A 25,296-nucleotide genomic window follows, 5' to 3' on the forward strand; every position below is an offset into this window, starting at 1 on the left:
TTGCTTGTGTTCTTTTGGTTGTTGTTTTGAGATAGAATTTCATGTAAATCAAACTGGCCTAGAACTCACTATGTAGACCAGGCTAGCCTTGAACTCATAAAGATCCATCTGCCACTGCTTCCCAAGTGCTAGGATCAAAGGTGTGCACTACCACACCCAACATGTGTATTCTTTAATATGTCAAATAAAAATGTTTTAGATTAATTTTTTATTTTATGTATATAGATGTTTTGCCTACATTTATATCTATACACCACATTCATGCTTGGTGCTGAGGAAGTTATAAGAGGATGTCAGATCCCCTGGAACTGAAGTTATTAGCCATGATATAGGTGCTGGGAATTGAACTGATCCTTTGCAAGCTCTTAACCACTGAGGCATATATCTGTCCCCTCCCCCATTCACCCCCCCCCCACACACACTGGTATTTTAAATTTTTCTTGAAAGTCAGATTTGGCTAAAAGCATGGGGTAGCTCACTGGGAGGCTGAGGCAGGAGGATCACTAGTTTGAAACCAGTCTGGGCTTCACAGAGATCCTGTGTCAAGAGAGAAAGAGGGATTTTTTTCTTTCTGAAAGAGAAAGATAGAAGTTAAATCCAGAAGGGGTCTGAGAAGTACTTCCAGAGTCCGGCACTGATATGGATCTGGAGGGCACTTGTAAGGGCAGGATGAAGGTAAGGATGCTTCTCAGACTGAAGAAAGGGAGTTAAGCATGGTGCTGCATGCCTGGAATCCCAGCACTGGGGAAGCCAGCCTGGGCTGCAGAACAAAACCTCATTTAAAAACAAACAAAGCAGAACAAAGAAGTTAGGAAGAACATCATTTGGCATTTTCTGGAACATCAAGTGACAACATCATCAAGCCACTGGGTGGAGCTGGTGGTAGTAGCAGAAGTCATCACCAGAAAGTGGGAGTTAAAACCAAATTATTCATGTTATGTGGAGAAACTTGGACTTAACATGGCGACTGTGGGGGAGGTTTGGGCTTTTAATCAAGGATCAAATGTGTTTGTTTAGAACTCTTGTCACTTTAGAAGGTGTATTGGAGTGAAGGAAGAGAGCAGGGAGGTAGCAAGAGCAGTGAGAATGCTCTAGTACGTGTCCAGTGAAAGTTGGGGGCTTGAACTAGACTTCTGAGCACCTGCAGGACTGTATCTGCAGCAGGTAAACCCTGCTTCATGTCACCCCTCTTAGAGGAGAGAGGTATGACCCGGACATCCTGGCCACAGAGGGTGACCCACTGGGGTGTCGGAAGAAAGTGCAGACTGTTAAACTGGCAGACGAGAAGTTCTCTCAGAGGAAGTGGTGTGCTTCCTCTGATGAGGAGGGCAGCAGAGTAAGGACTTGACAAGAGGCAGAGGCAGGTATATTCTCTGAGGTCAAGGCCAGCCTGGTCTGCAGATGGAGTTCCAGAACAGCCAAGGCTGCATTAGAGAAACCCTGTCGAGAGAGAGAGAGAGAGAGAGAGAGAGAGAGAGAGAGAGAGAGAGAGAGAGAGAGAGAGAGAGAGAGAGAGAGAGAGAGAGAAGAGAGAGAGAGAGAGAGAGATATCCCAGAGGACAGCTTCTAGGTAGGGCAGTGTGAGGTGAGGAATGAGGATGGAGGGTCTGGTCAGGCAGAGTTGTTTAGGAAGCCTGGGTTGTAGGATCCTTGGAGAGAACAGATTGTCATGGGTTTTTTGTTTGTTTGTTTGTTTTTTGGTGTGTCTTTTTCTCTGTGCACATGAGTGCAGTGCCTGATGAGGCCAGAAGAGGCCATCATGTTCCCTGAAGATGAGTTAGAGGCAGTTGTGAGCTACCTGACATGGGTTCTGGGAACTGATTTCAGGTCCTCTACACGAGCAGTAGGGACACTTAACTGCTGAGCTTACTCTGCAGCCCCCAGGTAGGTATTCAGGGAACTTACTGTGGAGGGAGATATTAACAAGCCTGAAGGTACTAGCTGTCATACATTTAGTGAGATTGGTAATGGGGCAGGGCGCAGTAATAGAGGGAAAGATAGAGGCTGCAGTTTCTTTGGTTCATTTAAGAGATCTGCAGATGCTTGCAAGCGTGCATCTGAAGGGCATGTTGTTTGTTTATTAAGTAGGGAGACAGACAGGTAAGGGGACTCAGAAAGTGCAGGGGCAGTCGCCAAGCTGGACGACTTGAGTTCCATCCCTTCCACATGTGTGCCATGGCATGCACATATGTACACATACACACACACACTTCATCAATGAATGAATGAACGGATGGATGAATGAAATAAAAATTTTGAGGGATAAAAACTTGAGAGTTGCCAGCATGTAATCATAGCCCTGAGATCCTGGGCAAGGGTCTATGGGGAGAGTATGCTAGGAACAAAAAAAGAGTGCCTGGGACTGAGCTGATTGTACTCCAAGGTTGTGGTCCTGTCATCCTATTCTTTAGAACATCAGACAGCCAGTTAATGCCCCCAAACCAACACAATTCAGTAGCACCTAAGAACACAGACCCTACCTTTGAACAGACTAGGGTTCAGAACAGCTCTCCAGCTGGCAAATGGAAAGAACAGTGTTTACATAGTTGCTTGTGGAGAGGGGACAGTGAATTCAGAGGCAAGTAGTGAAGGGAGCTCATACGTGCTGGTCCAGTGTTGAGCTGTCTTCAGAGCAGCGAGAGATCAAGGCTTCTCACTGGTGTGCGTGGTGTTGGAAGGAAAGGCTTTCTTGGGAGGCTAGACAGTTTTGAAAGATAAACCTTTTTTTTTTTTTTTTTTTTTTTAAATTTTGCAGGGTAGAAGCTCACTTTGCCTGTCAAAGCCATGTGGTCTCTTTCTTTCTTCCTCACTAGCTCCCTGTGCTCACCCGCCTACTCCATTCATGTGTACACACTTGCGTGCCCCCGTTTCTGATGTCTGGTCCTGGTGGTACATGAAACTTTCAGATGTATAAAGAAATGGAATTGTAACTTCTTCATATGCGCTGTAGATAGAGATCGATGAAATTTTTATATCTGGAAGCAAGTATATTTTCAAAGGTGATTTTTTTTTTTGCCTGCAAATTAAAACTGAGAATTTTAAGTGCTTGTTTATAGAAAAATTGGAAAATAGAGAAGCCAAGAAAACATCATCTATAAATCCTAGTGCCTACTGCTATCATAGTCTGTCTCTCTCTGTCTTCCTTCCTTCCTTCCTTCCTTCCCTCCCTCCTTCCCTTCCCTTCCCCTTCCTTCCTTCCTTCCTTCCTTCCTTCCTTCCTTCCTTCCTTCCTTCCTTCCTTCCTTCCTTCCTTCCTTCCTTCCTTCCTCTCTGTCTGTCTCTCTGTCTGTCTCCGTGTCTCTCTCTCTGAGGCAGGAATTGAAGGACTTACACCTTTCACTAGAGATGCCTGCTGACATTGAGTTTGCCCTGGCACTCTGGTGTGTGAGCAGAGGGAAGCCCTGGGACAGCCTTGTGCCTGTCCTCAGATACTGTAGACTCTTGCAGTTCTGCCTGCTCCTGACCAGACAGATGGAGAAATGCCTAGTCCTTCTAGAGTCTTCTGGGAAGTGAAGTCCTCAGCTTCCTCCTGTCTCTGCCTTTCCTAGTCTCTCAAAGTGGATTTGAGGTTTCTGTTACACCCTGTATGCATTTTGCCATACACTTCATCAAGATGGTGGAGTCTGCCTTTGAAATGAGAACCACATGGACACTGTAGTCAAGGTTTGGGACTTGTTGGAGCACCCAAGAGTGTGTTTCTGTAACTACTGATTTGTGTATTTGGGGAGAGAGTGTTAGAAAGGGACAAGGGACACTTGCTGTATTAGAGCAATCAAAACCTCTTTGTATTCACAGAATGGTAACTTAAAGGAATTTTGAAAGTGGGTTTTGTTTGGTTTGGTTTGTTTTTCTAAGTAGCTCTGGTTGTCCTGGAACTCACTCTATAGACCAGTCTGCCCTATAGACCTTGAACTAAGATATCTGCCTGCCTCTGCCTTTCTAGTGATGGGATTAAAGGTGTATGCCACCACCGCCCAGCTTGGAAGTGGTTTTTTTCTCCATATATTAATAATAATAATTAATAATATATAATAGTGGCTTTTATGGCATTTTCTTTTTTAAAGATTTATTTTTATGTGTCTTTGTGCATGTATGTGCACATGTATACAGGTGCTCTTGGATGTCAAAGTGAGTGTCAAACTCCCCTAGAGCCGAAGTTCTGGGTGTGGTTGCTGGGAGAGGCCATGGAAAGAAGCACTCTTAACTGCTTATCCTTACTGCAGTCCCGTCATCGTGAGATTTTCTTATGTGTACTTGTGTTTGGGTCATTTTCACTCCTTTCCCTCTCTGTTGTCCTCTGCACTCTGGCTCATCCCTTTCTACTTCCCAGTTAGTTCTGATTTCCTGTCTGTTGTGTGACCCCAGTGAGCTTCATGAGGATGGCTTGTGAGAGCAGGGCCATCTTGCCAGTGGCTGCACTACTGAGGAGAATGTCTTTCCTTCCCCCGCTAACTGCTTACTGCCTAGAGAATCACAGAGCTGGATGGGGCTCCGTGAGCCCTTCCCCTTCACAAGACAGGTGTTAATGAGCCTACTCTTGGGAGAGATTGTGTAGGTAATTACAGCTACTATGGGTTGAAGACTGAAACCACTAGGTTTCAGAGATGGTGGAGCTGGTAAAGGCCCTTGCCACCAAGCCTGAGACCCCACATGGTGGAAGGAGAGAACCACTTCCCACAAGTTGTCCTTTGACCTGCCATTTGTGAGCGCGCGCACACACACACACACACACTTTTTTTTTTAAGTGTTGGGCTTGGAGAGATGGCTTAGTGGTTAAGAGCACTTGTTGCTCTTCTAGAAGGCCCAAATTTGGCTTCCATGGGTACCCTCAGACAGATACACACATACACTTAATACACGTAAGAAAAAGAAATCTTTTTTTTTCTTCTTTTTTGTGTTTTTTTGTTTTGTTTTTGTTTTTTCGAGACAGGGTTTCTCTGTGTAGTTTTGGTGCCTGTCCTGGATCTCACTCTGTAGCCCAGGCTGGCCTCGAACTCACAGAGATCCACCTGGCTCTGCCTCCTGAGTGCTGGGATTAAAGACGTGTGCCACCACTGCCCATCTAAAAATGAATCTTTAAAGAAATGAAGTTTGGGGTGGACTGAGGTGGAATATGCCCTTTTCTTGCGAGGACCTGGAGTATGCGTTCTATCAGTTTGGGTTGTGTTGCTTTAGGAAATGAACAACAGTCACCTACTTCTTAAAGTTGGAACATTGGTAAAATGACATCTAATCCTTCGTTGGTGGCTTTGAAATACCCTTCTCTATATTTCCATGGGAAAGCTTCAGCCTTCTCCAGGTATCTTTATGTTGCTTTTTTTTTTTTTTTAAGTGTTTTTACATTGTGGCTTTCTAACAACTGTTATGTTTTAAAAATTGTTCTAGTATTTTTATTACAAACCAAAATCTGTATTGTAAAATGCATACCCACCCCCAATTTTTTTTTCTGCTTGTCATGAAAAGAAGTAAGAAAAATAAAAAGGAAGTGCTTCAGAAAGTTTCAATTCAAATTAATTTGTCATTGACTCTTGGATGTAGCTGCAGATTTCCTTTCTTGTTCCCTTCTAACTAGTATGGTGGACCCAGAGACTCCTCTACTAATGCAGTTGGCACGATGCCTTTTTCTTACTTAGTGGGATTTTTTTCCTTGAGTTACTGTCTGGAGTGGACGTGGTGATTCGACTTCTGAATTGGAAGAGGGGTGCACTCTGGCTGAGTGTTGAAGGAGCCATGCAGACTTGGAGTCTGCAGCTCTGCACCCCAGCCTTGACCTGGAACCCAAGTGTCCGTGTTGTGTTGTGCTTTGGCCATGAGTGGGGGTTTGTTAGTGGTTTTAGGAACGGGCTCTGAGTCTTTTGGAAGCTGGTTCTGTCATGGAGAGCTCTGTGGTCACCATAGTGAAATGACAAGATGGCCTTGCTGTGCTCCCTCTGGGTAGATTTTTCCAGAGTTCTACACCCCACCTTGCTACACCATCTTCGTTGGAGCCCAGGATGTCACAGGTTTGTGTTGCTCTCCATCTGCCTGACTTGGTTTTCTGCTCATTTTCACTAGCTACAGATTGACCTTTCCAGCTATCTCCCTGGTTGAATTTAGGGGTGTTTATGTACTTTGTACCCTGTCATCACCCCACCCACACTACCACCACCACACTCACTGTTACCAGACGCAGCACATTACCACTGGCTAGGTTGAAGACCTGTGGCCTCCTGCCCTTGTTCTGGAGCCTCGACGCCCCGCTGTCTGCAGTGGCACTGTCAAGGGAAATGCACTCAAAAGGGTGAAAATGGGTGACCCTATCCTAGGACCTCACAGCCCAGTTCACCGTTCTATTCCAGGTGCCCAGCCTTTCCCAGTCCTGACTGCTCTGTGAGAGCCTTGGCCCCTTTTGCTCCAGCCTCACCCCCACTCCCATGCAGTACGACTTAGGGAAATGGGGTTTTTTGCTGGGTATCTTTTCAAAATGCTCATCTAGATGAGGGTCTGCTCCAGTGAGAACTCAAATCCAACAGAGATCCTGGCCCTACACTGGCTTCTAACATGAGTTTATCATTTTGGTTTTGTTTGTTTATTTTTTTTATCAAATGTTTTCTAAAAATAAAAGTGTAACTTTCTTTGGTGTAGAGGCTGGTCTGTCTAAAAAAAATAATTTTTTTTGAGACATATACTCCTAGCTGGCATGGTGTTCCCTATGTAGCCTAGCCACAATGCCCACCTTCTGTCTGTGTACATTTTTATTCTTATATCTATTAAATACAATTTTTATTCTTATATTTATTAAAATGTCCCAGGTATTTCTGTTTCTTTATTTGGAAGATAGGCATAGGACACTTTTGTTCTTTTTCTGTTACACTCAAACTAATAACAACCTAGAACAGTTGAAGTCAGGTGACCTCTGGTCAAGGAGTTGTAATTCTCACTTGCTGTGGGGTCTGAGCTAGGCTGGCACTCTGTTGCAAAGAAGCTTCGCTAGTGGGCATGGCAGGCTGGTACTCAGGCCGCGGGATAGAAGACAGCTACCCATCTTGCAGCCACTCTCGGTAGCACACTGCTGCTGCCACGGGCTCTGGAGTTCCTGCATTTGTTCCCTCCGCTCTCCGGATCTCCCCAGCACGCTTGGTGCCCGCCCGACCTCACTCGGTGCCCAGCTGACCCCTGCAGATTGAGATGTTTTTCTTCACTGTCTTCTTGGAAATGGAAATTGCCAAGACATCCCATTCCCAGCACTTTGTTTTCCCTTCTTGGTAATTTTTTTTCTACACAGCATTTACCTCATCACACTATATGTACCATGTAGAAAGGGATGGTAGTTTTAATTGATGCTGTATAAAATGTCTGACATATGGGATGCATTCAGTGCTGATTGAGTAAATGAATGGATGTGACTTCAGACAAGTTTGATGACCTCTGAACTTCTGTCTCTTCATGGGCCATACCTTCTGATGGGGAAAATAGGCTCTGGTGGGAGCATGAAATATTAGTCTCTGTGGGAGGCAATTTGGCTGCACCTCTAGAAAGCTTACAAAGCTTATATCCATCCCTTTGATCCGTATGTGTACTGCTCATGCTTGTGAAAACTGTCCTGGGCTCAAGGTCATTCATTCATCACTACATCAATACTGGACAGTAGGGGCTTGCAGCAGTCTGTCAGTGTGATTGAGTGCTTTGTAATTTCATAGAAGAATGAGGATGCACAGGTTGCATCAGTGAAGGAAACAGAGGTGAGTTGATCTGTTTGTGCTGTATTTGGCAGTTGTGTAAGCAGAAATTCTGGGTAGATGAGCTAATCCCAGTGACGGGACAGCAGATCCTGAGTGCAGGAAAGGAGTCCAAGTGAGGCTTGCTTTCTGCTGTAGTCATGCACATGAATGATGAGTGCTTTGACTGTGAAACTGTGAAAGTGTTTGGAGCATTAGGGAGTGGGTGTAAAGCCTCTTGCCAGTTTCGCACCCAGAATAGATCCTCAGGTCGGAAGTGAGGCCTGCCCTCTTGCTGTGCCACACCAAAAGACGGGTTCTCTTTTGGTTTTGGTCTGTCATTGCTTACACTGGTGTGCCCAGTCCCTAGGGCCAATGGTAAGGTCTGCATACTGTGGGCAGTTACAATACATGGTGGTGTAGGTCTTCTCGGTCGGCTGCCTCCACAAATTGGCGTAGGGTGGTTAGAGTGCATATTTTAGTGAGTGACATTGCTCTGCAGTGCATCTGGTCACTGCTCTTTGTACCTTCCTGTCACATAACAGCACTTTCTTTCTTACCAGGATTACAGTTTTTGAGCGCCAGTGGAATTTTTCTGTTGTACTTTTTTTAAGGTTGTAGGTAAAAATTTACCATACTAACCATACTACTAGAAGCTTTAAAATTTTCCACATGTAATAGAGTAATGGTGCCGGGAAAAACTGGGCACCAGGATCAGGACAGCAGTCTGGCTCTAAACGCAAGTTACCTGTGCAAGCCCACCTGGCATAGTCATGTCCCTGGGCTCAAAGGGAGTGAGTGCTGGAGCAGCCTGACCTAGTGGGCAGTTGGCAGCAAGCCTTCAAGCTCCTGTAGAGGCTGGAGGTCTCTTAATTCTGCACCCTCCTGACACCCTCTTCCCCCAAAGGCTATGATCTCACTATGAAAATCACCTGATCCCTTGCTAAGAAACTTCGTAATTTATGAAAACATGAATGGTCTAATGGAAGTCATAAAGAGCAGTGCCAGCTGTGTAGACAGTTGACATGAACATAAGGCAGGTGCCTTTGATAGGCAGGTCACCAAGCAGGAAATGAGAATCAGGCAACACAAACCGTGACTGTGTTCCCATGTTCGGTACTTGCTGGTCTAAGATGCCAGTCATGCTGTTAGGTGCCAGTAAGTAGGGATAGCTCGTGCTCTTGGCTCAAACCCAAGAACTTAAAACTCCAGGCCTCCATACTGTGGGCACTTGGGCTCCCTCCCTTGTCAGAGTATCTGTTAGCAGTTCATTCCTTCCGAGCTCTTTTTTTTTTTTTTTTTTTTTGGTTTTTTGAGACAGGGTTTCTCTGTGTAGCTTTGCACCTCTCCTGGAACTCACTTGGTAGCCCAGGCTGGCCTCGAACTCACAGAGATTCGCCTGTCTCTGCCTCCCGAGTGCTGGGATTAAAGGTGTGCGCCACCACCACCCGGCCCGAGCTCTTATTTTTATGCAGTGAGCTTGCACGACTCACTTCTTTTCTGTCCTTTTCTTTATTATTATTACTGTTGTTGTTGTTGTAGCTAGTACTGTATACGAAACCAGATCCTCATGCATGCTGCACCCAGCTTCCATTCTTTCTTTAAAAGTCAAATCCTTTCATTTCTGTCATCCTCTGTAAAGAATCAGTGTGCATGGCTGATACACAGTCACCAGACCAATTGGGTAGATGGCTGTAGCTCAAGTCCATACCAGTGTGCTCTGATGGCTCTCCGGGATTCATGGTGGGGAACCCCAACCAGTTAGGTAAAATGATAGCACGTAAGCCCTTGGGAGTGTCCCAGTAAAGAGTAAAGGAGTAATGGAGAGTACCTGGCAGAAGGAGTTCCAGTGCAGGATTGGGAACTTCTAGTGAGTTCTATAGCCTATGGAGGATGTGCCCTGACAGATGCATGGGGTACCCCTTCTGTACATCTGAGTGGCGTTCATGTTGGCCTTTTGGTGAGTTGGTTTTAAAGATGAGACTGTATACATGCAGTTAAAGAGGCAGCTAGGTCAGCAGACCAGAGATAAGCATGGACTAGATTGATAGTGATGGAGCACAGACTTCCGAGTTCACCTCCACCTTCTGAGAGAATCTGGGAGATGTGGGGTAAGATACTCACAGGCCAGCCCTATGGAGTGTGTGGAGACACAGTGAGTCCAGGGCTGTATCCTGCCCAGGAAGTGTGTTTTCAAGTCCTGTGTTCTGCTGGTCGCAGGCTGCAGATGGCTCCCTGCCCTGGAGCAGCCACAAAAAGGGGTAATGTCGTCATCCCATGGCCTGCAGTAACAAAGGCAAAGAAAGCTGTGAGGACTGAAACTTGTCCTGTGAGTCCTCAGAGAGAGGAAGCCGCGGTAGCTGTAGCAAAATATTCAGTTGCTTCTACTGTAAGGGGCCGAGGGCTGTCTCACACCAGTGTGCCCAGGACCTGGGACCTGGGCACAGGATAGGCTCTCAGCAGATATTTATCAAATGACTGACACCCTCAGGAAGACAGTGTCCTGACACCCAATTGCAATTCTAGAATGCAGCCATGTGGTGATATTGTATTTGTGTGTTAATAGATCAAGCTTGCCTGGAGATCAGGGGGAAAAGGCCAGCCACTTTAAGTAAACAAAGAAGTCAGGCAGGATCTCTGTGTGTTCAAGACCACACTAGGGAACAGAGCCAAGCATGGTAACATGCGCCTTTAATCCCAGCACCAACCATAGAAGTCTGGAGGTCTGTACAGACAGGCAGACAGTGACAGAGCTGTGTAGGAAGAGGAAGTTAGGTGGCTGGGCTAAGAGCCAGTGAAAGGGCAGAAAAGCAAGACATATAAGCCTGGGAAGACAGGAAGTCACGCTCCTTGGAAGCTGCATAGTTGGTGAGGTGAGGTTAGCTGGTGGCTTTCTCTGATCTCTCTAAGGCTTTAACCCAAATTTCTGGCTCTGTGTTTTTTATTTAATAAGACCATTTAGAAATTAGGCTACAGGGCCACAAGCTCTTCGCTGGCCTGGCTGACACAGGATAAATGTGAGTGCCTGGATGAACTCTTCCCTTCTTGCCAAGAAGCAGACAGGTTGTTTTTGTTTTTTGTTTTTTGTTTTTTTTTTCTGGAAAAGTAGACCTTAACTTCTCCATTGTGATAACTTGTTCTCCTTTGTCTTCACAGAGACTAATAGACAAGTCACGCGTAACCTGTGTCAAATGGGTTCCTGGTTCGGAAAGCCTTTTCCTAGTAGCCCATTCAAGTGGGAACATGTACTTATATAATGTGGAGCACACTTGTGGCACCACAGCCCCCCACTACCAGCTTCTGAAGCAGGGAGAGAGCTTTGCCGTGCACACTTGCAAGAGCAAATCCACGAGGAACCCTCTCCTTAAGTGGACGGTGGGCGAGGGGGCCCTCAACGAGTTTGCTTTCTCCCCAGATGGCAAGTTCTTAGCGTGTGTGAGCCAGGACGGGTTTCTGCGTGTGTTCAACTTTGACTCAGTGGAGCTGCACGGTACAATGAAAAGCTACTTTGGGGGCTTGCTTTGTGTGTGCTGGAGCCCAGATGGCAAGTACATTGTGACAGGTGGAGAGGACGACTTGGTGACAGTCTGGTCCTTTCTAGACTGCCGAGTAATAGCTAGAGGCCATGGGCACAAATCCTGGGTCAGTGTTGTAGCATTTGATCCCTATACTACTAGCGTAGAAGAAAGTGACCCTATGGAGTTTAGTGGCAGTGACGAGGACTTCCAGGACCTTCTTCATTTTGGCAGAGATCGAGCGAACAGTACACAGTCTAGGCTGTCCAAACGGAACTCTACAGACAGCCGTCCTGTAAGTGTTACCTATCGGTTTGGTTCAGTGGGTCAGGATACACAGCTGTGTTTATGGGACCTTACAGAAGACATCCTTTTCCCTCATCAACCCCTCTCAAGAGCAAGGACACATACAAATGTCATGAATGCCACAAGTCCGCCTGCCGGAAGCAATGGGAACAGTGTCACTACGCCTGGGAACTCTGTGCCCCCTCCATTGCCACGGTCCAATAGCCTTCCACATTCAGCGGTCTCCAGTGCTGGTAGCAAAAGCAGCGTCATGGACGGGGCCATTGCCTCTGGGGTCAGCAAGTTTGCAACTCTGTCTCTGCACGACCGGAAGGAGAGACACCATGAGAAAGACCACAAACGAAACCATAGTATGGGACACATTTCCAGCAAGAGCAGTGACAAACTGAATCTAGTTACGAAAGCCAAAACGGACCCAGCTAAAACTCTGGGAACATCGCTGTGTCCTCGGATGGAAGATGTTCCCTTGTTAGAGCCGCTGATCTGTAAAAAGATAGCTCATGAAAGACTGACTGTATTGGTATTTCTTGAAGACTGTATAGTCACTGCTTGTCAGGAGGGATTTATTTGCACATGGGCAAGGCCTGGTAAAGTGGTAAGTTTTAATCCTTAATGCTGCACCAGATCTAGAACTTGACTAGGTAGTGATTTTTTTCTTGTGGGAGGGTGGGATGTACAATGAATGTGAATGACACTTCTTAATGTAAATCTAAATGCATCAGAGCCATAATTTTGGATACTGCATGCCATGTAATTCTGAATCATTTGATAATCCACCTTAGAGCATTTAAAAAATATATAATCAGACTAATTGCCAGCCAAGTCAGTCATCCCTCTGGGTATATAGAGTCCCAAAGTTAGCATTCCTGTATCAGACTATTCCAGTTATAGGGAAATCATGACAGTGTGGAGAAATAATGACATTAAAATGCTAAAGTCAAAATTTATGCTTTAACTGGGATATTTTTGCGCAACTACTCAACTAGATTGTTATACACCTGGTAAGTGTATGTTCAGTACAGATGGCCATTAATTATCATTTATAGTCCAACTTTTTAATCTTAAATCATAAAATGTTTAGGAATCTATGAAATTTAACTTAGGAACAAAGCGTTCATCAGGGTTGATTGATATTATTTTTACATTGTCTGGCAATCCACAGAAAGAGAAGAGCCTTAATTTTTAAAACCCATTTTAGTCATTTTATGACAATTAAAATTGTTTAATAAACATCGTTTTTCAAAGAAGCAGTTTGTAGAACTCTGATTGCAATTGTGCACTAAACTCTCCACATGTTCCAGAGCCTGGACAGTTAAGATGTGCTGTGGCCAAGGACACTAGCTGCAGCCTCAGAAGGGCCTCTTGCCACATCAGCTAAGACTTAGATGTTAGATGTGCATAGCTTGTGGTTTTCTTTTCCCCAACAGGGAAAAGAAGGTTCTGTCTGTTTTGTTTGGGGGGGGGGCTTTGTTTTGTGGTCAGGAAGGTGGGTCTGGAAGTCAAGGGCAGGCTCCTCAGTTCAGCTGTATGTGAACTGTTAGGTTCTGCAGGCTGCAGGGTACCTTCTGACATGGCATTGTGGGGCGGGGCTCCGTTCCCCCATAGGGAAAGCACAAGGCATACCCACTCCATTATGTTCTTGGATGGCAGCTGTGAGTCCAGGAGGGCTCTGGAGACAGATGCTGGTGCAAGACTCAGGTCCTGCCCTGAGTACCTCCCTTGGGGCCCTGGTGGCCTGTGTCCCCTCAAGAGCAGTGCTGTGTGGACTGCCCCTGTGGCAGGACAGTGGTGGGGATTGAAGTTCGCTTCCAACTCCTTAGGTCCTGCTCAGTTGCTCAGGGAATTTCGTTCACGCTCTAGTTTTCACAGTGGAGGGTAGTTCTTTGAGCTGAGTATTTTGTGTCAAAATGATAAGTTATTTTATTTGTTAATTTATTTAGAACATTTAGGGTTATTTTTCTGTCTGGTACACCTTTGTAATGAACTATAGCAGGAAGGGTCATTTGTATTGGCTTGAGTAGTGACTGTGGCTCAAGAGCAAAGATTTGGTGGCTTTTATGTCTCCGCAGTGTCAAAACTCTGGTAGACAGCAACCAGCTACCTGGCTTCACTCCCCAGAAAGCCAGGCCAGGTCCCAGGCCCCTTCCCACGCTCCAGCTTGTTCATGGCTGGAACCGTGCCCCCCATCCCTATCCTCTTCCTCCTTGAAGGTGGCTTCTGTTTAATGTGACAGCCCATAAGATCACTGCACCCTCCAGGGTATCTCACCTGTGTGCCAAGGCATTTCACGTCCCTGAGCAGCTCTTCACAAGGATGCTCATGTCCCATCTGCCTTGGAAATATACCCCTTAGTTCTTAGGGTTAACTGATCTGAGGTAGCAAAGACTGCCACCATGTAGACTGTCTGGACTTGAGAGGTCAAATTGGGCTGCCAGGTGGGCAGATTAGAAATGAACACTCCATGCATAGTTTCCAAAATTCACTTTCAAATGCTTCTGAGGCATTGAGTATGCAGTTTCCAAATTCAGGACTTTGTGTTTGGCCTAAGTAGAGTGGCCAATCATAGGTAAGTAATATTTATGGTAAAGCTTATAGTGATCTCTCAGTTCTGAAGCTATCTTTGCTGGCAGGGGAGCCATCCTTGTGGACTCAGCACAGATAATGGGCACTTAAGGATCTCCAGGACCAGTAGCATCCCCAGCCCCATCTGCTGGGGCGCTGACAGGGCGACTTAAGAGTCACTTGCTGTTGGGAATTGGGAGAGCAGAACAAGAGGTGGATACTACTGTTTCCTTTAAAGAAAACAAAAAAACAGGCCTCCTATATTGTCCGATAGAGGCCTGTGATTTCTTTTCTGCATCCCCACGATAATGTCAGTTTGTGATTTGGGGTTTGGTCACAGTCTCTTCCAATTTCTGCTGCTAAGTGTAGTACCATTAATGTCTATTCTGGAAACCCTGTTCAGGGCCCCTTGTTGTGTCTTACTCTCCTGGGCTCCCCTGCCGGCTTCAGGGACTGGTAAGAGCCCAGGGTCAGCTCTAGGGGGGCTGTCTTAGCTGCATGATCTGGCGCAGGCTGGCCCCTGCATGCAGGGCAATGCTGCCCCAAGCCCACTCTGCCCCCCTGACTGACTCCTGCCCCCTTTCTTTGACAGCCGGCAGAGCAGTTCTGCAGGCAGGAGGACAGAGTGCAAGGTGTTCTCCAAGACCAGAACTAAAGGTGCGGCAGCTCCAGAAGAGGGCGCTGGAGGGCGGGGGCTCCTTCCTCCTGTGCCCTGCAGACAGAGGTGGTGGGGTGTCATGGGGTTGTGTCATGGTGGTTTCTGATCTCCAAAGAATGAGACATAGGGCCACCCTGCTTCCACAGTAGCCACCCAGAGAAATTTGGGGAGCATGTTTTTAGTTTTCTCACAAACTTTGAGCTTCCTCATCAAAACTTCCCTGTTTCTCGGTTGAGCATTTTCATAAGCAAGAATGTCTTTGATAACTAGCCCCAGAATAAAACAGCTTTTGGCAAGAGGCCCTTACAGACAGAAGTCAAGTCCACGTGGTGTTGCCCAGAGTTCTGCTGGGGCCCAGTGTCGAGCCTCCTGTCTGTCCTGCTCGCCCACCACAGGCAACCTTTCTGGTGACTCCAGAGCCAGCTGCACTGTAACTGGTGGATCAGCCCCCAGCCCGTTCCCACTTTTCTCTCTCTGTGCATGGGGTGCCAGGGGTCGAGCCGAAGGTCTCGACAGCTGCCAGGCAGGCGCTGCACTTCTGAACCACATCCCGCCCTCCTGAGAGGCTTAGGAGTTGTGCCTTCTTCTCAGAGCACATGTCCCAGAGAGATTGGGTGACGCCTGCAGCCAGTAACTGTGGACTCCAGGTTGACCTACGTAGGGTGAAGAGCTTTCCGTTTGTTGGTCATGCTGATTGAGTTTGCAAGTGTTTTGAGAGCCACTTAGGTCAGGATGAAGAGTGAGTGCTGTTAGGAAAGCCCAGAGGTGGAGCAAGAAAGAAGCCACAGTGTCTGAAAGATACTCTGAAATGAGGTGTGACAAGGGCTATAAAACTTCAGCTTCTGTGGCTGTGTACACACATCCTACCCCCAGGTGGCCAGTGTCCCCTCTAGTATTTGTCTTAAAACACCCAAGGCGTGATTGTCCCACAGCCATTTCTCCATCCTCCTCATCCTGTGATACATTCTGAAGTTTTAATAAATTTTCACATACTGAATTTGTGCTAAAATTAGTGAGCCTGCCTTAGCACGTGTGTGTTCATGTGTGCAAGGTCCTCTCACCTCTCACTGGAGGGAGATGTTTTCTTTCTTTGTTGAGCAAGCTCAAAGTGTGAGGAGGAACAAGACACAGGACATGTAGGGCCAGAAAAGGGTCCTGTGGAAACCCCAGTGCCACTCCAGTCCGTTTGACCACTTGAGGAAAAACTAGGGACAGTTTAGTGGTGGCTTTTCGAGTGATTGATCTTGGAATGCAGGCTATGCCGTGGGCAGTCATGGCCAAAGGGGTCCATGGTCCCTTATGCCTCTTGGCTCAGGGCCAGCTGTACCACTGAGGCATGTGTGTCCACTGGTGAGGTCTCTTCCCTCACCCATAGAGCCTCCATGCACTTCTCTGGGTAGGCCTGATACTGACTTGAAGGCCTCTGGTTGGAGTTTGGTCTCTAAGGCTGAACTACCCACTATCGGGAATGTCTGGAGGAGCCACCACACCCAGCAGGCCTGTTTCTGTCCAGAGTGTGCTGTTTGCCTTGGGCTGGCTGTACCACCACAAGCTGGCTTAGGTTAACACGGTGCTCATCAAAGTGCTCTGTGGTGTCCCAGGGAGAGGGGACATCAGTGTGGCATTAGTGAAGCCTGCGGCTCGCTGGGGAGAAGCACGTGTATTCCCAAGCTCAACTGTAAGAACACGCTCTTGTGATGGAGCAACTGCCCTATGGATGCCGAGATTTTCATCCGTGCTGCAATTGTTACATTATCTTTGTGTCATGGTTCAACTCCTGACTCCTGAGTTCAAAGTGTGAAAATCCTGCATTTTAACTTCTGTGTACTTGGGTTTTAAAGTTGTTATCAGGTGACATGTGTAAAAGTTGTATGGGTATTTATCTTCAGTGAGAGTCAAGGTAAATGTGTATTTCCTTTCTTACATTTTCATCTGATCTCTTCACAACTTGAATAAATTTCATGAAGAGCCCTCCTGCTGTGAAATACCAGGGGCTGAGTTCCTACTGTTGCAATAACTAATGAAGCTTGAATATCAGTGTTGTTACTTCTTCAATCTAAGAACCATGTTTCTGTTCCCTTGTCACTGTCACAGCAAAAGAGACTTACCACATACTTGACATTCTGAAGTACTGGAGGCTGTCCTCTGTATATTGACATTGAATAAACGTGTGAATGCATTGTAAATGTAGAGAATTTCAATAGTCATTTTCACATCTAAGCTTTACAAAAAAGAATCTCAAGTGAGCCAAAAAAGAAAAGCTGTTAAATGCTGTAAAATTAAGAGCCTTGTTAATGTTTATAAACAAATAACCATGGAAGCCATCTCTTCCTACTAGAGTGTGTCGCAGTCAGCTTACTAGATGAAACCCTGACTCTGAGCATCAGAGAGGCTGTTCTGTGTGAGCTTGTCTGAATGAGGCACTGGGATTCTCTTTGAGTGTGAAAAGGTTTCAATGTAATGTGAATGTTAACTCTCTGAAGGTAGCTGGCTACCAGCGGGCTCTGCAGCCACCAAGGCAGCCTAGTGAGCCAAGGGCACGGTGGGCCTCTGTAGGAGCTCTTCCCTCTCAGCACACTTCCCACCTCACCCCTGCTTTCCACCTCACCACCACCCCACCCCACCCCACTCCCGGGCTTCTGTGCTGTCATCACCTAGAGCTACAGGGCCAGGCAGCAGGTGACACTCTGCTGGGAATAGGCAGATCAGCCAGCCGTGCACACTGTCCTGCACTGCCACATTGCCCCTCAGCGACTAGACTTCACTGCTCACCTCCATCTCCAAATGCTTCCATGCAAGATTTACAGATGGAGAGTGTAAACCCATTTACTTGCTAGGGTGACAAGGTAAGAGTGAGCTGGTCCATGGTGCTCCCACTCACCTGTAAACTCTTGTTTCATGAGACCCCGGGCTCTTGCTTAGCGGCCTGATTTCCAGGCTGGTGGTCCTGTGCTCTCTTTCTCTCTGCCTCAGACAGTTCCAGGGTGTTCCTTACTGCCTGACTCTGGATGCAGGTCCGGTTGGCTGTGTGCTGCCAAGCAGGAGAGATGTTCAACCTGTAGCTCAGAGTGACCCCCCCACACACACACACGCAGCTCTAAATAGCTTCAAAGCCTTAAAAGAGGCCAACAGCGTTTTCCATTTTGTTTAGAGAAAACCATACCATATGAAAAACCCTAACTACTGTGTACTTGGAGAAAGAGAGTTGTTTCGTTTTCCCTTGGTTTGGGGCTACCTGAGGTTGTGTGTGCCATTTGTGTTAGTGGTTCTCTAGCAGCTCCTCTGTCTTGGGGCTGTGCCTCTGACACCAGCTTATGCTCTTGGGTGGGCTCTGGGCAGCTCCTGGAGGGGATGAACCAGGGAGGATTTAGACCCTCTCTTCCTCTATGGCAGATTTCAGGGCCCAGTGGGTGAACGAGGGCTGACAAGTGGTTTCTTTAACCACAACCTCCGAGACGCTGTCGGCTACTTACACTTTTCATTTTCTCTCTTTCTTGGATTTTCCCTTTTCTCATCAGAGACCAGTTGTGTGGCCCCTTTGTGCCACCTTCAGTGTGGCCTGTCAGTGGGTAGGGCAAGGCTAGCCAGTGGACAAGGCCCACAGCCCAGCAGAACCAGGGTCCAGTAAGTCTGAAGCAAATGGCCACAGACCTGTGAGCCTCCTAAACCCATCACACTGAGTCTGGATACTCTGGCCTCTTTTGTGAACCTTGCACAGAACTGTGCTTTCTTTCCAGGTTTTCTCTGGTCTTTTATGTAGAGTGCGTGTCATAGAAGAAGGGATTCTTCTTCTTCTTCTTCTTTTTTTTTTTTTTTTTTTGTTTTGTTTTGTTTTGTTTTGTTTTTTTGAGACAAGGTTTCTCTGTGTAGCTTTGCGCCTTTCCTGGAACTCGCTTTGGAGACCAGGCTGGCCTCGAACTCATAGAGATCCACCTGCCTCTGCCTCCTGAGTGCTGAGATTAAAGGCGTGTGCCACCACCGCCCGGCAAACAAGGGATTCTTAAGCTCAGATAAGGGGAACACACCCAGGGCTAAGAGCATGCACAGATAACGGCACTTGGTGTGGTACTCATTGCTTGTGCCCCATCTAAAGAGGCATCGATGAATTACTTAGGTCCTGACCTCCACCTGAGAGAAGTTACTGCTGTGGTGTCTGGTGTAGAGAGCAACAGCCCCCCGCATTCTGTGGTCACCTTCCTACAGCTCTTCAGGGGCAGCTCAGTCTGCCTGGCTGCTCTGTGTGTTATTTTGTTTGGAACTGAGGGACTGAACAGCCAGGTGGGTGGAGAGGTGAACTGGCATTCGGCCCCAACTTCCATACCTTATCCTACAATGTCTACTTGAGACACTGTCAGATGTTTATGGGCAGAGGTTGCTGGAGTCAGGGAAAGGGAGGGGAAAGGCAGCCCTCCCATGACCCAGAGCTGGAGGCCATTGTGGGCCCAACAGAATTCCCGTGTCTTTGCTTTCCCTTGCATAGTACAGCATCAGACCAGTTACAATCCATCTCGGCAGCATCCACCAGGACAGGCAAAAGGGGCTTGTCCTTTGTTTATACTGGTTTCTAAAGCACAGGATTGTTTTGATTGTACATCCTGGTGGAATAAGGCTTAATTCTATTAGCATTGTATTTGTTGTGAATTATAATCTAACCCAAACCAAGACCTGGAATATTTTGTTGTGTAATTTTGAAATGGAATGCCCAGCAATGTTGGCAACTTTGGTGAGACCAGAAGAGCCTAGGTTCAAGAGGTGTCTTCATCCCTGGGACTAGGGGGATGTTGTTGAGATTCTCTGCTGGAGAGACCTTTTGCTTGATTTTTTATGAAGCCTATATGTAGGTACTGTGCTTGCTCTGGTGCACACAGAAGTTCTTCCTGTGTGCTCTCTCTGATCTTAACTCATCTGTCCCCAAGCAGAGGAATCAGGATGATGATGTGAAACAGCCTGCCTGCCCAGAGGAGGGCTGCAGGACCACCATGCTTTAGTGTCAGAGTGGCTCTTGTGCTTTGACATTGCTTCACACCCCTTAGTGGGCTGCGGCCACTTCCCCTTCCACCTCCCACTCTCTACACTCTAATGGTGACAGGCTGGGGTGTAGCTAAGTGGAACTCAACCTCTTCCACCCCAAAAGGGGTAGGTATATTTGACATTCTCTTTCTGTAGGGGAGCAGGGTTCATACAAGGTTTCTTGAAGCCCTGGCTGGCCTGAAATTTCCTATGTGGCTGAAGGTGACCTTGAACTCTTGATCCTCCTGCCTCTACCTCCCAAGTGCTAGGATTATAGGCCTGCACCACCATACCTAGCCTCACCTTTTCTCTTGAATGAGATCCCCACATCCCATGCCTCCACTGTTCATTATGCAAAGACACATCTCTAAGAAGTAAACAAGTGTTGAGGTCACTATTCAAAGGACTAGTAACAAAGCTGGGTGGTCTTGATTTGGGTGCTGATCCAGTCTGACCCTGTGCTGAGGCCCTTCCCTGTTCCACACATTTTTCAGTTTCTGGTGGCCTGTGCTAGCTTCACACATACTTGTAGGAATGTGAAGCCAGCCAGGGACCCAGCAGGCCAGTATAATCAGGAGCCTGTGACCACGGGGCCAGGGGATTGGAGGCCAGGTCCATCTAGTTCTTGATTCACCTTCCTGTCTATGGTGGAGGGCCCCAGGTCCTGGCCTCCACCCCATGGCCAGGTTGACATTGCAGAAATGAACTCCCACTAACCAGAGCCCGATTCTTTGACATTCAAGTGAATTACAGGAATTGAAAGGTAGGTAGAAGTGATCCCTTAGTTGAGGAGATGTAAGTGTGCTCCCCTTGGCTTAGTGGCCAGGATAGTGCACATGGTGGAGAGTAAGGACCGATTCTCCTGGGCTCCTGACCATACCACAGTGAGGGCCTAGAGCAAGTGATGACTCTGGGCTAGGAGTTTATGTCCTGCAGCCCACAGACAGGTGACGTAACAAGACAGAGCCAGTGAAAAGCAGTGTATCACTGTGACCTAGACAACTATGTTTGGAAACCCCTCATCCACAGAACTGCAAGGAAAAGGGCTGCAGAGGCCACCAGGGTGGGCACATTCATTGTCAGACTCTTGTTGACTCCCATGGCAATCATGAGTCATTTGGCCACCGAATACCAAAGATGGGGACTGTCCAAGTTGAAATGTGCCCTGTCATAAGCAGTGTACCTCAAAGGCTTTTATACACTTGCCTTTAAAAAAAATCAGTTTTTACTTTGATTATATACTGTAGTAAGTTGGGATATATTCAATTAAAATTTATTTCACCTAGTTTTTAAATCATTTTTAATTAACGTTTTAAAACTTATGCATTTCCCGTATGGCTGGCAGCACTCCTCCATTGGCTGGCATGGCCAGAGGCAGTACCTGCAGGGACAGGGAAGGCCCCTTGGTCTGCAGTGCCGTTACGGCACAGTGGGCCACATTGAAGTGGCTGCTGCACGTACTCTGTCCTTGACCTCAGGTGGGTGGGCCAGGGCTCTTGTATCTGGGGCCTGTTTGCCTCTGCTTTCCCTCACTGGCTTGGTGGGTTTACAGGGGCATGAGAGGTTTGGCTCTTTGCTTACTGTCTGAACAGGGGTCTGAGGGGTAAGAGCTCCTACAGATGCAGAGCAGGGCCAATTGCTATATTCCATCCGTTCTTGCCTCTTGGTTTTGTCTAGACCAATCAATAGATTTCAGCTCTGAGGTAAGAAACTATAAACCAGATGGCTTGCAGTGGGCCAGCTGTTTCCTAGCTCCCTCAAACAAGGTGTGGGGTGAAGCTGACGACCCACTTAGGACTCTCAGCCCTCATTTCTGCACTGAAGTCTTTGAAAATGTAGCAGTGTTTACTTAGCATTAAATGTTGTCATTTATAAATACTCAACAAGTAAATAATTCTTCAGAACAGCTCAAGGATGTTTGTTTCCATGGAACCCATTTTTTAATTCTAATGCTGCACTACTGTACTCTTCAAATTCCTAAGAAATGAGTGCCAAGCTCTGACGTAACTGCCCACAGCCCAGTAATCAGTGTTGAGGATGGTGAGTGCCCTTGGCTCTGAGGTAGCTCAGAGGGCGCTGGGAGGGCCCTTACCCATTGCAGCTGCAGGACCCAGGGCCTGAGCTACTTCTGTGTACCTGTAGGGCCTATTCACTAGAGGCCAGCTAAACTAGGGGTGTACCTCAGCACCCTCAAAAGAAAGCAAGTGCACCCCAGAAGGAAAACGCCTTTTTAAGTGCTACTGGACTGTCCTTGGAGGCCCACCTGGCTGAGGGCCTGGTCTGACCCTGACAAGCTTGAGGTGGAGCTGGTAACCCCATCTGCTGCTGCAATGTCTGAGCCTCGCCCTCTCCTAAAGGCTCCGATGGTCCTCAGTAAACACCTCCATCTTCCTTCTAGCTGGTGTTGGGGGCACAGAATCTCACTCCAGGCACAGTCCAGTGCTCTGAGAGGAATTAGCTAGGTGGAGCAGGGAGTGTGTTAGAGCAGGCCCTGGCTTCCAGCCCTTGGAAAGGCATGTGAGCCTGTGAAAACGCTGGAAAGGGTGAGCACCAGCGGGGCTCTCTGTGCTGCCCTGTGTCTTGCTGGATTAATGTAAACTGCTTTGTTCGCAGGGCTTGTTGTCATCCCCAAACCAGGCCAGTTCTCCAGGTGGGACTGTAGTGTAGCAGCTGCATGCTGCTCCCAGGCTCCCCCGGACACGCGTGGACTGAGGGAGTGACAGACGACAACGGAGCCATGAGCTGCGCTGGAGCCACATGCAGGCGGCAGGCAGCGGCAGTCTGCAGGGCTGTGTGGAGCTGCTAACCCAAAGAGTTGCTTCCATTTTTAAGTCAGTCTGTTGGGGCTGCAGTAAAAAATGAGAAATGGAGTTTTCTTGCTTTTTACTCTAAAATTCAATGTAACTAAATTCCATATATAATATATATACATATATACATAGTGTAAAGTCAAATGTTTCTTGGACAAGAAACCTTACATTCAACTGTTATAAATAGCACTTGGCTCTGGTTTTGCACTGATCTATTTTATACCTTAGGTAGTCATTAGACAGCCTGGGATGCACTCATGAAGACAGTTGTCACCTTCTGACTTCAATACATAATTCAGAAAGACAGATGCTGCAATCATAGATTCTAAAAAATTGTTTGCACTTAAAATAGTTTAATGCTAATAGAAAATGACTTTGAATATGGGGGTAGTGGACTCCCAGCCTTCACAATGTGAAGTGAAGAAACCCTTTTTATCTGTTAACATTTATTTTAATACTGTTGTTTCCAATGCAATCAAGCCTGTATTATATGTGTAAATAATGTAATTCTGAAGTCGGGAAATAGTTACTTCACTAGTAATTTTCATCATTTAAGAGTGATATTTCTAATTCACAAAAACATTAATATTAAAATTATCTTGAATATACTATTTGTTTATCCTTTTTTAACTGAAATTGTGTGTGAATTTTGGTTTGTTTTGGCCTGACTCATTGGCTGGTATGGAATTGCTTCATTCTTTGTATTTCATATTCCTTGGTCCCTCACTGTCAGTCCAGTGTAAGGCTGACTGTGAGAAACATGTCTCATTTGAGAATTCTTGGCTCTGGGCCAGTCCTCACAGTCCGACACACCGTGGAGCTGCCCAGGCCTGGAGACTGCGGTGTAAGCACATGGCCTTTTCCTTATGGTTTAGAGTCTGCCTGCTGTCCTGGAAAGCTGAGACCACACACTTAAGTTTCCACGGCTTCAGCAGCAGCAACACCATGACTGTTTAGCTCAGACATTACATGGGGCTTCCAGAGGGTTGACCAGCAGGCAGGCGTGCATCTTTGTGCTCAGGTCAAATTCTTGGCCCACTTCATCTGCAGGTGATACCTAGAGACAAGGCCCATATTTCCAAGCAGAAGGACCTTTCTCAGCTTTTAAAGCATCATACAGAGCTGGGCCCTTGAAGGATTTATGTGCTGAGACTAAGTCACAAGGTGTCTGAAACATTTCTCCAAATGATCCCATTAAATAGGGGACATATGGAAGAAGTGTGAGGCTTTTGCTAGGTTGTCTGAATTTTTACCAGCCGTGGCTGCAGCAGGATGATGCTACTCCACAGTTCACAGCAGTGCAAGCCCAAGTTTGTCTTCATTCGCCTTAGGTTCCTGGCTCCCAGACTAGGGAAGAAGCCACTTGCTTCTGCTGCTGCCTCAGCCCTGGAAAGGTGCAACACAGGATGCTAAGACTCACATCTTCTTCTCTTGTTTTGGTCTGTTATTGACAGGCCCCAGCTAGCCTGGAACTCACAGTGTAGTTTAGATTACCTCCAACTCAAAGGAATCCTCCTGTCTCAGCCTTCCAAGTCCCAAGAGCATGGATTACAGGCATATATGCACTGTGCCTCGCTGAAGACTCAACTTTTGTAATGCAGCATGTACAAGTATGCCACTCTATGCATATATAAGTCAGAGAACCCTTGAGGGAGTCATTTCTTTCCTTCTACCTTAGGTCGTGAGGGTTGGCAGCACTGAGCCATCTCACTGTGTAAGGAAATCATGTACTCCGAATGATCACATTAGAAGAAAGGGTTGACACGTTTCAGAGTTTGCTGTTCCTGCCACCTTAGGGCACTGGTTACAAAGAAAAACTCAGCCCTTTGAGTCCAGAACATCTCAAGAAGGTGATTAGGAGCTGCTCTTGAAAGCCAAGCCTACATGGAACCTGGCAGTCTCCCGAAGCATTTCCATTCCACCTCTGTAGGACGTGATGGGAGGAAGTCACATTGACAGCAAGGCAGCACGGACTTGTGTGGAAACTGAAGCACCTCCTGAAGAGATGCTCCAGGTGTATTCCACAGCTCTCACTAACCACCACTCGGCTCTGTGTCGTCCTCTTTCCATTTGACCGGCTGTACTAAGCTGTCACGTGTCCCAGTGTCCCTCAGATGACTGTACTAGTAACTAACTTTTCCGATTAGTCCCTAGCCTTCCAGATGGTCTTATAACTGCCCCAACACCACAGACAGACAGTGTACAGCAGGTCCTGGAGCCATAGGAAGTGACAGCTCACTTACCTGGTACTGTAGGACTTGATGGATGTCACTCCATGTGTCAGGCCTAGGGTAGAGGGAAGGCTGCATCATCACGTCTACCATGGTAGAAGGGAAGGATGAGACTTCATTGCCTTTCCATCACAGAATGCTGTGGTGACAATTCAAACACTTGGCGAGAAGTTGCTGTTCAAATTCTGCTGCATGGGAGAACCCATGATGCACTGGGCTGCTATGCTAGGCCCACAGGAGGCAGAGAAAGCCAAGAGGTCTCCCCTCAGGTCCTTACTGCAGCCTTTCCAGGTACTAGTTCTCCCCAACCTCCTCCCCCTCAGCTCAGCTTGCTGGCCTTGCAGGTCCTACTTTGGGTCATTCTGTCCTGGCCACTCTGCTGGCTTCCATGTCTGGTCCCCTTCTGTGCTGGACTGGCTGCAAGCCTGGCTGATGCCTACTGGACTGAGAGACTCTTAAGCCAACAGCAAAGGCCAGACAGTCCTTTGCCAGAGCCACACTGTGCTT

The 25,296-nt window shown here is 47.1% G+C and overlaps 1 protein-coding gene across 5 annotated transcripts in view; it reads left to right on the top strand.

The window, feature by feature from the left end:
* The window catches only part of Wdr20 (WD repeat domain 20), a 63,376-nt gene extending 40,758 nt beyond the window's left edge, over positions 1-22,618 (top strand). For 3 of the 5 annotated variants that reach the window (XM_059279881.1, XM_059279877.1, XM_059279879.1), the window contains exons 3-5: positions 10,854-12,113; positions 14,673-14,737; positions 22,362-22,618. In XM_059279881.1, the coding sequence (XP_059135864.1) occupies positions 10,941-12,113; positions 14,673-14,735 (1,236 nt within the window). In that variant the 5' untranslated portion in view covers positions 10,854-10,940 and the 3' untranslated portion in view covers positions 14,736-14,737; positions 22,362-22,618. The remainder of the gene's footprint in view (positions 1-10,853; positions 12,114-14,672; positions 14,738-22,361) is intronic. The other 2 variants (XM_059279878.1, XM_059279882.1) reach the window with 2 other exon arrangements.
* The last annotated feature ends 2,678 nt before the right edge of the window (positions 22,619-25,296 follow it).

The sequence above is a fragment of the Peromyscus eremicus genome, chromosome 14, assembly GCF_949786415.1.
Source record: "Peromyscus eremicus chromosome 14, PerEre_H2_v1, whole genome shotgun sequence".
Lineage (NCBI taxonomy): Eukaryota > Metazoa > Chordata > Mammalia > Rodentia > Cricetidae > Peromyscus > Peromyscus eremicus.